A 17341-nucleotide genomic window follows, 5' to 3' on the forward strand; every position below is an offset into this window, starting at 1 on the left:
TCAGACGTGGATTTGGTCCCAGCTGCGTGTGCCAGTCTGCGGGGAGGTTCTGGCTGGCGGCGGAAGGACCTGGCGGCCCAGAGGAACTCGGAGCCGCTGTTCGTAGCAGCCACCAGATGACGTTGTGCCGCTCCCATTAAACATTCCTCACGAGACAAACTTTCCTCATCAACAAGGAGCATTTTACAAACACAGGCAAGTCTCGACAGTGGCACAGCAGGCCCACTGCAGTAATTTAACCGTCTCCTCTGCTCGCAATATTGAAGCCTGGGTTTGTTTTACAATAATTTATGCAGAGGGACTTCCATGGTGCCTCGGTGCAGGCAGGGGAGCCGTCACATCTAGAGAAGGCAACTTCAACAACAGATGGGCTGAGCATTGCATAAACCTGCCCTGGGTTTTGGAAGATGGTAGATGAATGACCCTGTTTACTCAAAGACGCCGTCACAGGGTGTCCTATCACAAGAAACACGTCTGTGTATGCCGCTCTTCCCCTTCAACTGGCTCAGCATGCATTTTGACAAATCTCTATTTCCTGCCTGTCAAAGCGGGCTCCAACCACAAAGCTGTGCCCGGGCTGGAACAGCCAGCGCCCCTGAGCTCCGCGACCTCTCCTTGTCCCCACACAGGCTGCTGAGAGAGCGAGCAGGTCTTGAGCCCATTAGCCCCGTCTGGCTGCTCTGCAGCTTACACCAGGGGCTATCTGGCCACACTTCGTTCAGGCAACGTTACCAGCACTGTTTGGAGTTAACATACCATGAAGAATCTGGAATTGTAAACTACTTCCTCCATCCTTGCCTTCTTTTTTATTATCTCTGTATGTCTGTGTAAGAATCACCTGTTTACAAAGTTATCTTGAAGTAAAGGTGACTGCTGGTTAGTAAGTAGGTGCTTGTAGGTTACAAGGTTGCCGACAAAAATCCTGAGACACAACCCTGACTTCTGCGTTAAATCCGTGGAAACTGTGTGGCAGTGGAGTACAGCAGAAGAGGGATTAAAAACAGTACTGAAAAGCACGCAACAAAAGCAGCATTTGAAGAGGAAGTGGTAAAACTATCACCCAGTCCTCTGAAAGCTGTACTTTCTTAAAGAGGTTACAGAAGGAAAGAGCCCAACACCCCCACGCACATTATTCACTGAAACACTTTCTATACAGCTCATAAGCTTTCTATATTGGAAGAGCAAACAGTGGATTTCAGTTCTCGGTGTGTATGCCTAAATCCAAAGCCAGACGCCTGACAAGTCTGGTACTACTGCAGCAGGAATGGGAGCAACGACAAATGACAGAGCGTGGAGCGGTGCTTTCAGCCAGCTTGTTCCTAAAGGCACTTGGTAATCACACCACGTCGGAGTAACCACCGACGTCCCACCAGAGACGTGCATTAACTGCGATCATAGTGCCGGGAGAGAAGAGGTGACAGGGAGTTAGGAACAGGATTCAGTTCTCTAAACCTAAGACAGTCATTCAGAATACCTCCAAAAGCAACAATCAGAGAAAAAAAGAAAAATGATCCAGAGGTCAGGAAACCATGGTGCGAGGCCTTTTTATGGAGTCTTCATGCTGCCATAACAGAGGCCTTTAATCACCATATCTGGGTTAACTAATCCGTAAGTCCCAAGGTCTCCTTTCTAGGCGAGCAGTTCTGCACCTAAGGAAAAAAAAAAAACCACTGCACCCTTAGCCATTCCTGGTAGAAGCACCAGCACCAAGAAGTCTGTGTGTAGGAGGCTTGTGTAACTTTCTAGGAGCACTCAAGCTACCATTAAAATCAAACTAGCTAAAATCCTTTGGGGGTGGGGATCATGCCAGTGATGAAAACCTTCTCATAAAGAGGCTGTGACTTGACAGATTCAGCAGCAAGAATACAAACGGAAAGATGTGAAGTGATTCAAACAAGGAAACTGGGAAAGTCACAGCCCCAGGGTCCTTCTCTCTGCCTTGTCATTGATATCTTGCGTGACCCTCAGCAGGCCACGAATCAGTCGCTCAAGCCTCGGCCAGGACCTGGGAGCGGCTGTGCCATCAGCACGCAGAGATCAGCCAGGCGGTTTCTAATAACAGACCTAGAACACGCCAAGGACTTTGGCTGCTTCTTTTGGAGGCATCCTAACTATTAGGGAATGGAAAGGAGAGGGAGGTCTAGCTTTGGTTTTATATATCAATAAATCAACATCATCATGGCAATAAAAGCAGCTTTTGATTTAGCCACTAACTTACTCTGCAAGAAGCTCTAAATATACCTTAGCTTTTCATTTCCCTTCAGAAAAACAGGCCTTATTTCAACAAGAAGACCAGGACAACTCAACTTGGTCCCAGCAGAGCACGGTTTGTGTGCTTATTGCTCCCTTCCCCTCTTCTGTTCAGTAATGAAGATATTATCATTGTCCGCTCCATCTGAGAAACCTGCCCTTCTTTACTAGCAATTCCGCAGGCTTCGGCTAAGCTCGTGTCCAGAGCACCACTCACAAACACGAGGGGAGCTAAGTGACTACCCAGCAGGTCACCGCTGTCGCTCTTCAGACCTAAATTGTTTTATTCCCTCCGTGTCACGTGCAGTGCGAACTGCGTACACCCCGCCCCTAAACCAGAGCGGCAGCGCTGCATCGCCTCTCGGCATTAGGCTACACAAAACATCAGCCCAAGGGAACGGCTGTTCGGTGACCTCTTCGAGGTCCGATAGTCCGCTGCTGCCACGTGGTCACTTCTGCTCCCTCGCCCCCTAACTGGCATTATTTCTCTGCCAGGCTTTCTCACCGTGCAGAATGTCCCATTCTGGACTTTCGTTTCCCAAACCCACAGCCTCACTGTGGGTGTTATTATCACCGTTGTTACTGTTGCTGCAGAGAACTTCTCTGTGCCGAATGAACAGATAAGTGAAAATTTCTGCCAGCAATGACTGAATGCACAGCAAGGCTCCCCTCAGACACAGAGAGGATGGAGGGCAATGACCGGTTAGAGGAACAAGAAGGAACTAGTGTCCAGTAACATCCAGAATGTCCTCTAAAACTGGCCTGGTGGTGTTCCCAAGCACCAGAAACATTTGTGGATGTGAAACAGTAATAGAGCTAAACCTCATGCTTGCAGTCTGATCAGCTGCAGAAGCTGGAAGAATGAAATCTCTCCGCCACATGTCAGGGTCCGGAAGCATAGTCATAGGGGAATGAGATCAAACATCGGGTTATATCAGATGTTCCTCTGTATAAAAGACCCAGCTTACCAGGACCAATAACCTGACCCCGTATCAGGAATTACAGCGTGGCTCTTCTGCCTGGAACATTCTCCTTTTCGTATAAAATCATTTCTCGAGTAGAGAGCTTGGACTCTGCCCAACAAGATATGAGAAAGAACTCTGCTCCAAAGCTTTGGAAAGTAACATCAGGCGTGTACTGTATTTAACAGACCTATAAAATACTGGGTCTTGGTTCAAGCTATTGTAAAAAAGCAGAGAATAAGCAATCATGGGAGCAATTTAACATGCACGCGAAGAATTCTTTACCAGTTGCTGGTTATATGTCAAGGTCTTTTTTCAAAACTCTGCTGTAGGCAGACAGAAGATAAAGGCTGGATGCAGGAATTATTGAGTGAGTGACCTGACCAGAAGTCACAAAAATGGCTCTGTCCTTAAACTGAAGTTCAGAGAATTTTACATTGTTTTTAATGTAGTGCACCAAACCCACACAGTTGTCAAATCAACATCTCATCTCAATAGCAAAGAAACTGTTACGATTTTTATCGAAAGGATCCCAGAGTTCTCATCCCCCCTGTCACAAAGAATGCCAACGAGGGATCAGTTCTACCAGAACACAAACCAGAAGAACCTCATTTCTTACAACCATACTTTGAATTGTCCTTCCAGCATTAGGGTAAGCCAAGCCTATTTCCCAGCTAGCCAGCAAGAGTCCCAATTAGGCAGTCTGACGAGAGCGTGCTGTGCCAGGTTCTGACATCAGTAAGGCACCAATGTAGGTGTTACTCTGAAACAATAAAAAGCCCAGCTCACGCTACTTATATAATAGCTTCAAGCTGTAAAAACATACATATATTAAAAAGAAAAAAGAAAAAGGAAAAGCACCCTCTGGTGCCAGGAGACAGCTCTATGAGACATCACATATGGCTTCATAAGAAAAGATTTGAAGCCACAACCAACCTACTCTGTATTTCTGAAAATTGGTAGTGGTTACAAGTGCTCAGAGACGGCTTTGGTAGTGCTGGAAATCAAACTCACTTTCTCCAAGTTCTTCTGATTCTTGTGCTCGTTGAGGGCTGCGCCCACAAACCAACAGCCAGAGCCGCTCAGGTGCTTACCTAGGGGACAGGCTCACGGAGAGAGCACACACAAGCTGCTTACAGTAGGGAGAAGGGAAACATTGCTGGGAAGCAGAATACAAAGTTTGACACTAACTTCTAGGAAAATAAATCTACTAAACTACATTTGAAACCACTGGTCAAAACCAATTTCATTGCTGAAATTTCTTCTATAACTGGTTTTGTTTTGCTTTCCATTTCCAAGGGAACAACCTCACCCCGTTAAATGTCCTATTGCCAGCCAGAATAACTTTCCCTAAAGGAAGGAGGAAGTTTCCTTCCTCCTGTCAGAGCTGCATTCATCCCAGTGGGCCTTTCACCTGCTAATCATCAGGTCTTTAGCGATGAATAAGCGAAGCAATTATCATCTGCTGGCTGTTACATTAGCATAAGAGCTGAGTCTAACCGAACTCTGGATGAAGCTCACTCGGCGAGGACGAGGACGGTGCCACCCGCAGCACGTCCAGGGGCTGTTCCCGCACAGTGCGGCACGCCCGAGGCCTCACACCACCGGCAGGGCCGTGGGTGGCCCTGCGGTGCCGCCCTGGCTGGGGACCCCAGAGCCCGCCGGGGTTCCACGCAGCGCTGTGACGCAGCACAAGCTCACGCGGGCGCTCCAGGTGTTGGTCAAGAGGTGCCCGCGACCCTCTTTTAGCTTCGGCTGCGCAGAAAGGCAGGACACGTGGAAACCAGCAGCGTTTGCAGGACAGACCTACTTTGCTCTGCATGCCTACCACAGGTGGCCACCAGTTGTTTGCTGCCTTTTACTGAGGTGTCTGGCAGCTCTGGGTTACCCGGCGTTCAAAGACATAAAAGCCTTTTCTTTTTGCTTTCTAACTGCTGAAGGGAAGGACAGTCTCTAAAACTCTCTTTAATTCTAGCATACCTTGGGAATCCACTCTTAGTAACATTCAGCTTTATACAAATGTTCATTACATTGGCATTTCTCTTAACAGCCATGCACACAACGCAGTAATCTCCCGTCCGTGTGCAAGTTCCACATACAGGGCCTCACTGGTGGCCTGCCGTGCACTGATTTCCATCAGCGGCAAGCTGGTATGGAGCTCTGCTGTGGATCTCTGCTACGGAGGTCTAAGATAGCTCAGCAGAGGGAGAATTTTTTGTGAACGTAGGAAGAGAATCATAGAATGGCAGAATGGTTTGGGTTGGAAGGGACCTTAAAGCCCACCCAGTGCCGCCCCCTGCCCCCAGCCCAGGCTGCCCCCAGCCCCACCCAGCCCGGCCGTGGGCACTGCCAGCAATGGGGCACCCGCAGCTCCTGGGGCAGCCTGCGCCAGGGCCTCACCGCCCTCAGAGTAGAGAATTCCTTCCTTATATCTAACCTAAACCTCCCTCTCTTAGTTTAGAGCCGTTCCCCCTCGTCCTGTCACCGCTCCCCCCGACAAAAAGTCCCTCCCCGGCTTTCCTGCAGCCCCCTCGGGCGCTGGCAGGCCGCTCTAAGGCCTCCCGGAGCCTTCTCTGCTGCAGGCTGAGCGCCCCCAGCTCCCCCAGCCTGCCCTCACAGCAGAGCTGCTCCAGCCTCTGAGCAGCCCCGGGGCCTCCTCTGCACCCGCTCCAGCAGGTCCCTGTCCTGGGGCTGGGGGCCCCAGAGCTGCAGTCCTGCAGGTGGGGTCTCAGGAGGCCAGAGCAGAGGGGAATGAGAACAGATCAAAAGGCTGCTATTTCTTAGCTTTCTTCTGGCGGTGTTTGTATAGCAAACCCAGGAACGTTGAGATGAGCCTCTAAAGGTGTCTAGTGAAGCCAGTGGGGTTTGCCCCCCGGTGAATTCACTCTCCTATTATTATGTGCATTTTAAGGTAAGTTATGGCTAGAGCAGCAGAATAGAGGAAGGTGGTCATTCTTACGTATATGTGTGATTTTGTTCGTATCCACAAGAAAACGTGAAATTGTGTTTCTGCTGTTCATGAATTTGGATCTAAAATGTTTTGCCCCCACAAGCAAGAGATAATCCAGCTCTTCCCTGCAGTGCAACATGCTAGTAGGACAGAGAGTCAGCTGGAAAACAGCGTATTTGTGACTTGTCAGAAACAAAAAGGGTCTCATGCAGCACTGAGCTGGAGGAAATAAACGACGCTGAAAAGATTTGTACTGAATCCAGGTAATATCCACACAGCGTGGTGCTAGTGGCAGCAGTGCTGATTATCGTGCTTTTTCTACATACAGAAAAGGTCTTGTAATTATCTGGTAATTTCCAGAAAGACAATAGTGCTGTTCTGAGAGTCCTGATCCTGACTCAAGTCAGTACTTCTAACATGTTTATGTTTTCCTTTCTCACTATCTAATTTACATTGTTACTATGGTTTCTTTCCAGCCATTCTGCCAAAGAATCATTACTGTAATGGTTGAAACATTTCTTTCCATTCAAGGACATTTCAGGTAATCACCTCAGTTGGCCCTGAGGTTTAATTCACAAAGTCCCCAGAACTACCTCAAACGAATGAGTGGAGATACCGGTTCCCTTACTGGGGAAGGCAGGTGCGATACGCCCAGAACCAAGGACGCTCGTTTTCTCCACCAGGCACTCCAGGCTCTCCACGTAGAGCACTCAGGCTGGATCCCGAAATCCCCAACAGCTTCACCCTCAAAGGCTGGTGGGACTCGAAGACAGGTGAGCCCAGATGCCACGAAACAGAGCAACCCCAGATCACTGCGTGGACCCACAACGTGCTGCTGCTATGACATAAAGCCCCGGAAATCTTTGAACAAGAGACATCAGAGAAGTGCTGGCTGCTCGTTGTTACTGTAGAGGGGTTTTCTCTTGATCAAATGACCAAAACATCTGGAAAGAAAAATGGCAGATGATACGGGACTTCGCTATGATACAAAGGATTCAGTAATCGTGATGTTTCTCAGTCCAAAGTAAAAGTTGAGATGGTCTGAATCAAAACCCAGACCCTGAAAAGATCAGCTATCTCACTTTAAAGGTTTTCTTTAATGTGGATTTCTTAGGCCGATTCACCACGGACATCAGATCTTCCTATCCTCCCGCTTGTCCGTGATGGTTTTGAATATAAGGAACCCAGCACTCAATGTTTTCTTAAAAACACGCGCTGCTCCAGGGAGCCCGACCCGCACTTTTCTCCTCATGAAGACCAGGCTCCACCTCAGGTACCTCTTAGGAGGCACAGGCTTTGCAGCTGTATGGCGATGGTATTGATTTGAAACAAAATGTAATTCTTTGGTCAGAGAATTCTAACTCTTCTAAAACCATGTACTGGATGGGGTTTATGCAACACATCCCTGCTACTGCAAGACAGACGGTACTGGTTCACACTAAATTAATTCTCCAGCTCTGAAATCAATTCAATATAGGCAGTTTCTCCAGGCAAGGCAGGCACAGACACACCTTGGCAATTCATTATTGGAAATTCAGTGCCCTCTCTAAATTTACTTATGCCCTACCAAATTAACCAAACCAATCCAAGAAGTTATTTTTTTGTTACTGTGGTCCAAATTAAGCAAGATCTTTGGATATCTTTCACTGCTTTCATTAAACTATTAGTGGTGAAAAGTTCTGTGCACGTTAAATTTCTTGCTGGATGAGGCTCTGCCAGCAGAGTTTGCACACAACCCACCTCGCGGACGACGAGTTACTTAGGGCAGCGGTGTACACAGCTGCTGCACAGCTCCATCAGCCCGACATTGTCAGTACATCTTCCACAGTCTGTTGTATGAGCCTCTCGTTCTGTTGTCAGCTTATCACCCATCTGACCTTCCAGAGCACGCAGCTCTGCAACCACGGATGTTACCCCTGCGGAAGCTGCCAGTCATCACCTATGTGCTTTTTTTTAGCAAAACCTGCCAGGGGAAAAGAAAGACAGGATGGTCCCCTGGTTACCAAAACACCAAAATACCTCCAGTGACACCAACTTCTCACCGTAAGTTGTTAACTATTTGTCTTGGCTTATCACCTACAAGCTTCGGTTCACACCTCTCTTCTGACTAACACAGGGCTCACTCACAGTGCTGCAGTAACTCGTGACTAATTCTCCCCGCGCAGTAACCATTAAGTTGCCAGTTCACCCTGCTGGTCTCCGGGTTTCAAGCTAATGCTACTTTGTACTCCAGCTGGAGATTGCCAGCGTTACACAAACAACTAAATATAAGGCCTTTCTCTGCCACCGACGAAGAACACAGCTGACGAACATGTCCAGAGCCCTGCCTCCCAGGCCGCCGCTCCACCAGGCCAGGGAGGACGGGCGGGGGTCCCGGCACGCCGCGTGGCCGCTGCGCCTGCCGCACTGCCCGGCGCCTGTGCCCGGGCTCCAGCAGCAGCAGGCTGGTGCGGCGGTGTCAGGCTGCTCGGGGGGCCCAGGCCCTGCCGGCCCCGCAGCCCTGGCACTGGGAGCGGGCAGACACAGGGCCCGTGTGGTGGCTCACAGCCCCGGCTAGCACAGCTGCCTCCATCCAACACTTTGCTAATATCTGGCTCGCTACAGAGCATCTTGTCACGACACAGCGCCTCCTACGCACACTGTCCTGGAGCCAACGGAGCATTCATTCGCTTGATTTTTACTTCTGAAAATGAAAACTGTTCACCAAAGCACTCCAGGGGCTGTTTGAAAAAACTCTGATGCAAAATAGGGGCATGGGGGTATAAAAACAGCCAGAAAGCAGCAGTGGAACTGCTGACAGAGGGAAGTAGTTGGCTGAGCTGTTTAAGGTTCTTTGGTTTTACATTTGTTCACTTGTTTCACGATCTACAGTCAAACAAGATTTTTGAAAGCTTCGACATTTTTTAAAGGTTTGTCCCCCTCGTTGCCTTACTAGTGTATGAACTGAAAGAACCCATTCAGTTGTCTAACAGGTCGCCTGCAAAAAAAGAAAAAACAAACCCAAAGAATTAGAAACCCAGAATTTTCTCATGTGGAAATCTAATAATAAAAAAGAAATCCTCAATACATCATATGCAGATCTAAACCATGCTTTATTAAAAAAGATTTTCAAATTACGCTTAAGTGACTCTTCCAAAGGCACACAGCAAGTCAGTGACAAACTAACCACACGGCTGCTGTGCAGCCACATGCTTATCTTTCCTTCATCGGGAACACAAATCAGGCCCTCTTTTAGGATAAAGGGAAAAGTCTACCTGCTATCTTATCAAGAAGATATCCAAAATGATTGTCCCTTAGTGGAAGCTGTTATTTTTTACAGGGATGGGACCCCCGATGTTCTACCTGGTGAGTTCTTTCAGGAGAGCATATCAAAGCATTTTTCAAACTAAACACTTAAGCCTCCTTAAAGTAAGGCAGGTATTTCAATTTTTACCTTTACAGGCTTAAGTAGAAGAAAAAAATAGTAAATAATTTGTGCAGTGTTCCAGTGAATCAGTGGCAGAGACGGAAACGGAATTAATGCCTTCTGTCTCCCTGTCCTCTCATTTCAGCCGTGCCCACGTGCACGGCACACACTTGCAGCAGAGGCAGGCGGACACCTGGATAACAAACTGCAGGCAATGTGTTCTGTGATTAGCCCTCCCTTGCAACACTGAAAACGTCTCTGTCCTGCAGGGCATGTCAGTCTATTCGTCAGCCACCCAGCTCTTGGGAATGTACCGGCTGACTTCAGGAGAGCCCACCCAAACGGAGCCTATTCTGAGGTACATGACAATGTAAAATCCAGATTATTCTTTTTGTTAGTGTTCATCCTGTAGTCTCACTTAGAGGATAATTTACTGGTTTCAGTAAGTTTAGTTTATTGCAAATATTATTCGATTACGTGCTAATATTATGAATTACAAATAACTTACTTCAGGCTATTAGGACCCTTTCTTCAGTTGGGTGATTACTACATCCATCATTCTGCCAATTAACCCTGAAGAGCAAAAGTGAAGGAAAACACCGTAGCATCTCGGATACAGCCTGCTACTTGAAGCGTGCCTTCCAAATGGGCAGGTCCGATTCACCCGGCATAGAAAATCTTCCAGACAAACGGAGGGTAATGTTCTCCTTCAGGTATGTACCAAATCAGCCGTGAAATCAATGCTGCCAGCTCATCAGGAACAGCTACTGCCTGTAAGCGAGTCTAATAAATCTACCCAGTAGGTACCTTCTTACTTTAACCTAAGATTTCTTCCTGTCCTGGGAGCCGGTTTGACTCCTTGGCTCGGGGAAAGGGTCTTCATAGGGCACAGGAAAATACAGTTCTGGTTTTGTCTTGAAGACAGTTTGTTATTTCTTCTCTCCTACCAAAACATAGGTCCAATGCTGTCTATATGGAAGAGATACATTCACTGCCTGGGTAACTGAGGATATGTATGATACAATTAGTCTGACGACATACACTGACTCCCACGGAACAGCACGCCAGGAGTTCCTTTTTCCACCTACATTTGCAACGCGGCATTCCAGCTTAAACATGTCTGCAATGCCAACTACCAGGATACCTACGGTCTGTTTCTACTGGGTAAAAGTCACTGATTTCAGACAGAAAGGGAGAAAAATGACAGGATACATGGTTGAAAAACAGATCTCTCATCTCACAGTCACTCAAAAGGCTTTGAAACATACAGGAGCTTTCTACAGCCAAGGGCTGACCAGAGTGAGCGCTGAAGTACTTCGATGCCCTGAAAGCCCTTCGGAGTTGTGCCAGCAGCAGTTCTCTTCTGTCCCAGCGAGTGCCGAGCAGAGGCCGTCCCCGCGGTGTGTTCCCACTGAAAGCAACTGCAGCGCTCTCGTGGGGGTTCAGCGAACGGCGCAGTGCCAGCGGCAGCCCAGCACACTGACACAGCGACACACCCGCACGCCGACACCCCGACACGCCGACACCCCCGCACACAGCCCCTGCCGTTCCGGTTGCACAGGACAGCCCCTGGCGGGGCACCTCTCAGCTCAAGGTTTACTAAAAGCCTCAGCGCGGGTGCAGGCAGGGCGCTCGCCGGGCCGCCTCCCCACAGAGGGTTTGCCCGGGCCCCCCGTACGACGCCGCTCCCTGCGCCGCCGCCACAGCCCGCGCCACGCAGCGCTGCCCTGAGCGGCTCCGTCCCTGCCACGAAACCCCCGCTGACACAAGGTGCCGGCCGCAGCTCCGTACGGGGCCGGCCGGCTGTCAGCAGGGCGCTCCGCCGCACCGCGCTCACGGCACCGGCCGGCCCCCGGGGCGGCACGCGGCGGGGCGGGGCGGGGCCTCGCGACGGCTCGGGGGGGAGGGCCTCGGGGCGGGCATCTGGGGGCGGGGCCTCGGGGAGAGGGTGGCCCCGCCCCTCCCGGCCCTGCCCGCCGCCCAGCAGGGGGCGCTGCCGCCTCGGCCGCGGCCCGGAAGCGGAAGCAAACGCGGCAGCGGGGCGGCCCCGCGGGGCAGCGCGTGCCGGCGGCGGGCATGGCGGAGGCGGGCCCCGCCGGGGAGAGCCCGGCCGAGGAGGCCGCGGCCGTCATCGGCGCCACCGTGCCCACCGGGTTCGAGGCGACGGCGGCGGCGGAGGTGCAGGAGAAGCTGGGCTCCGCCTCGCGGGTCAGCAAGGACCGCGGCAAGATCTACTTCGCCGTGCCGGCCCGCTGCCTGCCGCAGGTGCGTGCGGGCGCCGGGTGCCCCGTGCCCGGCGCTGCCCGGCGCTGCCCGAGGCGGCGGGGCCGAGGCCCTGGCAGGCGGTCGGTGCCCGCGGCTCCCTTCCGCGCGCCCGGCCCCCGCCCCGTCAGCGAGCGGGGCAGGCGGGGGGCGGCGGGCACCACGGGGGGCCGCGCGTGGGCGGCGGGGCGCGGTAACGGCCCGCCCGGCCTCTCCTTCCCTCCAGGTCCATCGTCTGAGATCGGTGGATAACTTATTTGTCGTGGTTCAGGAGTTCAAAGACTACCAGTTTAAGGAAAGCAAGGTGAGTTATGCGCTTTCCTCAGCCGGTTACGGGTCTCGCGGTGTTAACGCAGCTTGTGGAGCGTCAGAGAGGTTTGTGCTTTAGGAACGAGGGTTTTTTCCTTGTTGGCTTTAAAAGCGAAGCACAGGCACCTCACCTGGTGGAACTGCTTCAGGTGGGTGTGCTGCATGGGGAACACCTGGGAAGAGAGCGGGTGCAGTGTTCTAGGGCATACCTAGACAGGATGATGAAGGGTCACCTGGATTTCTTAATGTAGCGTTAACTGCGTATTTGACAAGATAGATGATGAAATGCTGTGGGTCCTTTGACTTAGAATACAACTTAGTTAAGTTGTGGCAAAAATAGCACAAAAAGCTGCAAGCTTTGCTTAAACATGCAGCAGGTTACATGTTTAAGAGACTAATTCAAGCAAGTTAGAAAAAGGATGTTTTTTAAGGGGGGGAATGTCTTTGTGGTACAACTCCTTTTGTCTTTTAAAGGAAGATGCTCTAAAGGATTTGGAAGATTTGGTTAAGAAACTGCCTTGGACTGATCCTTTGAAAGTTTGGGAGCTGAACAACAGCTTAAAAAAGAAAAAAACAAAACGCAAAAAACACAATCAGCAGAGTTCTGCAAGCAAAGAAAAGTTGAATGTTGATGGAGAAGAGGAAAGAACAGATCAAAAAGATGCTAGTGAGCAGGAGGACTGTGCCCAAGCCGCAGAACCGGCTAGCGGCCAGGGGACAGAGGAGACAGAAGAGACGGGAGCGGAATCACAAAACGGGGGCGATGACACCGAACAGCCAGAGGCTAAAGACGAACTGCACAGCGGTTCTGGGGGTGAGACCAAGGCTGGCGATGGCAAGAAAGGCGAAGGAGACGCGAAGGTGTTGAAGTTCCGTGTTACCTGCAATAGAGCAGGAGACAAGCACAGTTTTACATCGAACGAGGCTGCCAGAGACTTCGGCGGAGCTGTGCAAGAGCACTTCCAGTGGAAAGCTGACATGACCAACTTTGATGTAGAGGTATTGTCCAGTGCCTTGGAAATAGCTACACTTCTATTTTAAAGGTTCCTTCATAATTCTCATTCTTAGAGAGTTCCAAAATAACATTCAAAAGATGATGGTGGAACTAAAAGCTGGTAGTACTGAAAACACGGCCTCCTCAGAAGCATGAATTTCACTGACACACTGTGTACGTCCTCACAGCCCACCGCTTGCTACTGCTTTGGTTATCCCTAGCGATAATCTCTTTTGCGTCCCCATGTGGACGCCTCTCCTCTTAGTTTCCCCTTTGCTCTGCAAACACTTTAGACTCATCCTCAAGTTAACTGATGAACATCGCTAAACCCGAAGCGGGTGAGTTGGTGTTCAAATGCTTTCTCCTCTCCCTCAGCTACACCAAAAGCTCTAACACTGAATTTTGCCGCCTCCTACGGAGTTAGCGCCCGTTCATGTTAAGTGCAGTGTAGGTGGCATTCTGCTTTACTTTCACCTGCATAAAATGTTTGCTTAATCCACTGTTTTATATCAGTGTGAGCTAACAGAAGATAACTCCATCTAGAAGCTGTAGTTTTATGGTTGAAGGGGACATCCAGTGTTTCTTTCCTTTGGTAGGGAAAGCAGAGCTTTGGAAAGGAGGTCCAACAGACGTAGTCCACCAGTGTTCTGAGAGGCAGAAAAAGTAAAAGTCTGTAGTGCAAGCCTTGCTAAGGGCTGGTGCCTTTTCCTGTAATAGTTTTCACCTTCCAAATCCATATGGTAGGGGGAACCAGAAGTGTGATTATTTTTTTTTTATTGCTGCCTTCCAAATGCAGCACTGTGACCTGCAGGACTTACCTTACTTGACCCCCATACTTATAAAACAATTTTTTTTAAACATCAGCATAATGTTTACAGTGCTTTTTGAAGTCTTGTGTGAATGAGGAAAGCTACGCTAGCCTCCGTGGTGTGCTTTGTCCTCATTACAAACAATGCATTGTTTTTCTTTCGAGAACGCTCTTATGTGTGTATTTCCCAGTTTTATGTGAACCACGGGTGCCACTTTCAACCTTCACCAGGTGTGCTACGGGAAACTTCTGTTACTCCTGACATTTAGTTCAAGTTTTTTCTTTAGGTTCTCCTGAATATTCACAATAATGAAGTAGTTGTGGGCATTGCATTAACTGAAGAGAGTCTTCACAGAAGAAATATTACACATTTTGGACCCACAACTCTTCGTTCAACTCTCGCTTATGGCATGCTTAGGTCAGTGTAATTACACAGTCTTACATTAGTCTCGGTTAATTACGTCATTCTGTATCAGAAATTAGATACCTTATTACATTTGAGGAAGCAGTGTGGAGGAATTTCTGTTAACTCTTATTTAAAAATAAATTTTTAAAAAGTCCAGAAACATTGGTTGTTTTTCAGCTTAGAAAAGTAAATGTTTGCTGTGATCCATTAGCCAGTTCTAGTAACTACTGATCACAACGTTCTTAAAAGTATTTCACTGTATTGGCGCATATAAAATGCTAATTATCAAATGGAAATAATAATCAGAAGTTGTTTTGTTAGAAGGGCAGAACTGGAGTGATTAAAAGAGTTTAGGTTTCCTTCAGTCCAAAAAAATCATGTTTTTAAGACTTTTCTCAAAGTACCTTTTTTTTCTGCTCTTCAGACTCTGTGATCCACAGCCAACGGATATCATCGTTGATCCCATGTGCGGTACGGGTGCAATACCAATTGAGGTGATTTTTCCTTTATTTTTTAACGTAATAAAACTCGAGACAGTATCTGCAACTGAATAATCCGTGTAAGTTTTATAGGTAATAACTGAATAGCCAACTACAAAAGCATCTCAGCAACTTTTCAGCTACAAATACGCTTTTTGTAAATGTTTTCATTTTCCTTCCCAAAGCTATAGCAGGAGGAAACTAAATCCAAAAGTGTTTTGAGCTTTTAAGGTGCACAATACCTAGAACAAATATCTGTTACAGAATTTTAAAATCATTGACATCTTCAAATTGCTTGGTCGTATTCTGCAATATTTTATTTTTGTGTATGTATGTATTTTAAAAGCAAGCTCTGTTGATGCTAAAGTTGCTCTTTATCAATATTTTCCTCCAGGGAGCTATGGAGTGGCCTAGTTGCTACCACATTGCTGGTGATAACAACCCACAAGCTGTAAAGAGAGCAGCAAACAACATCTGCTCTTTACTAAAGAAAAATGAAAATAAGGAGAGGTGAGAAGAGTACAAGTGATTTTCTTTTCCTGTAGCGTAGCGTTGTTTGTTGGTAAATCTATTTTGCATCAATTTTCTTGGCTATATTTTCGCATTTATTCTTTAGCTAGTATTATAGACCTCAATTTACAAATATTCTCAGTAAAGCATGTCTGAGATGAATGTCTTTGCACTTGCAGCAGTACCTCTGTGGGCATACCCTTGGACATCATTCAGTGGGATATTTGCAATCTCCCTTTGCGGACTGGTTCTGTGGATGTTATTGTGACAGACATGCCTTTTGGAAAGAGGTGAGGTGTTGTGGTTAAACGTGCTGTGTGTAACTGTCACACTGGCATGTGTTTGCATGTCCAGGGTTAGGGTTCTCTCTAGTTACTTAACAGGACCTAATTAAGAAGTATTGATTTACTCTAAATTAAAAGAGCAGGTTGGAATCGATGGTAAATGTGGTCAGAAATGAACTAATGCGTGTCTGAAAGACCAGCTGCAGTTAACGATTTTTCAACAGTCACAAGGGAGACCTTGGTCTGTGTTATAGGATAGGGTCAAAGAAGAAGAACTGGGATCTCTATCCAGCCTGCCTCATGGAGATGGGCCGGATCTGCACGCCAGGGACGGGTAGAGCTGCGCTGCTTACGCAGGACAAGAAATGCTTTGCCAAGGTATGTTCTCTGTGACAAACCTTACAAGTAAATCAAACCTACTTGCACGGGATAACCTATTGAGGAAAAATGTAAGCTTACTTCACTATGGAAGGTAATCTGGTTTTAGAGAGATAATTAGTAGCATTTCAACACAGTTTTAGACCTGAAGAATTTGACTTTGTTTTCAGATGTGATTTGGGATAACCAAAAATAATGTCTAAACCAAATTTATCCTTACTGTCATGTCTTGGAGAAACCGCCACCGTTCTCCTGTTGTTTTTTTGATTGTAGGCCTTGTCAAGAATGGGACACATCTGGCGCAAGAGTCAAACTGTGTGGGTGAATGTAGGGGGGCTTCATGCTGCGGTGTATCTTCTGAAGCGCACCTGGGAAAGAGCAGAAATAAGAAGATCATTCTGGTAACCCATGTGGAAGAAGACAGCAGACACCTGCAGAATATCTTGAATAGCAGTGCAGTAAAGGAGACACCTGAGAGTATGGCTGTCTGTCAAATCCTAAGACGAAAACAACATACGCAGAAATTCTGTAACATGAACATTGAACCAGGGATCAAATTGAGAAATGCCAGTTGTACTGTGTTCTGGAACCACTTTTAGATCATCTCTTTCCACCCTGCCACCCAAACTGAAATTCAGTAGTGGTATATTAATAGTGCTTTCCTTTGCCTGAGTCTTCTCTACTATGTCTGTTGTATTTTTTCAGTTAAACGTTTATTTTCTCTGCTTACAGTAGAAAATATGTTGAGGTGTCCTTGGAGGTAACAGCTAATTTTTCTTCCTCCAACTGTAGAAATTATACATGTATCTTAAAATGATTAACAGCACTACTAAGCCTGTTACCTTGAAGGGTTTAGAGGTAGCATCTCTTTATCGTAGGATGTTTCCAGTTCAATGTCTTTTAATTTATAGCATTGCCCAAATGTAAACTAAGATAATGTTTTTTATATTCTGGTAAGAAAATACTAATTACTAAACAGTATGCTGATGCTGCTGTTTGCGTTCATACCTGTTACTTCAACCTAGCGCTAGTTGTTAGTGTCTGATTCCTGTTCTAATGTACCACTGCTGTGGGTGAGGGAGGCACCACATGCAGCCTTAGCAAACTGTAGTTACTATTTGAGAACAGAGATACTTTTAGGAATTACATTAAAAAGTTCACGTTTTCTATGTCTACTGTAGACACATTGAGGTGGCAATATGTTTAAATTTATTAGATGACTTAAACTGCTGTAGATATGCCACTGTATTTACAAAAATACATTATCTGTTCAATAAATTGAAGTTGCAGATATAGTTTCTTCTCTGATTGTATTGTGATTTCTCAGTCGGCTTAATCTTTGC

The 17341-nt window shown here is 47.7% G+C and overlaps 1 protein-coding gene across 1 annotated transcript; it reads left to right on the top strand.

The window, feature by feature from the left end:
- The first annotated feature begins 11580 nt into the window (after positions 1-11580).
- Positions 11581-17293, top strand: THUMPD3 (THUMP domain 3 tRNA guanosine methyltransferase). The gene is made up of 9 exons (XM_083795507.1): positions 11581-11833; positions 12057-12134; positions 12614-13138; positions 14229-14359; positions 14772-14841; positions 15221-15336; positions 15516-15626; positions 15875-15998; positions 16272-17293. Exons 1-9 carry the CDS (start codon positions 11645-11647, stop codon positions 16401-16403), a joined length of 1476 nt encoding a protein of 491 aa, XP_083651633.1. The 5' UTR covers positions 11581-11644; the 3' UTR covers positions 16404-17293.
- The last annotated feature ends 48 nt before the right edge of the window (positions 17294-17341 follow it).

This window comes from Anser anser (assembly GCF_964211835.1).
Source record: "Anser anser genome assembly, chromosome: 12".
Lineage (NCBI taxonomy): Eukaryota > Metazoa > Chordata > Aves > Anseriformes > Anatidae > Anser > Anser anser.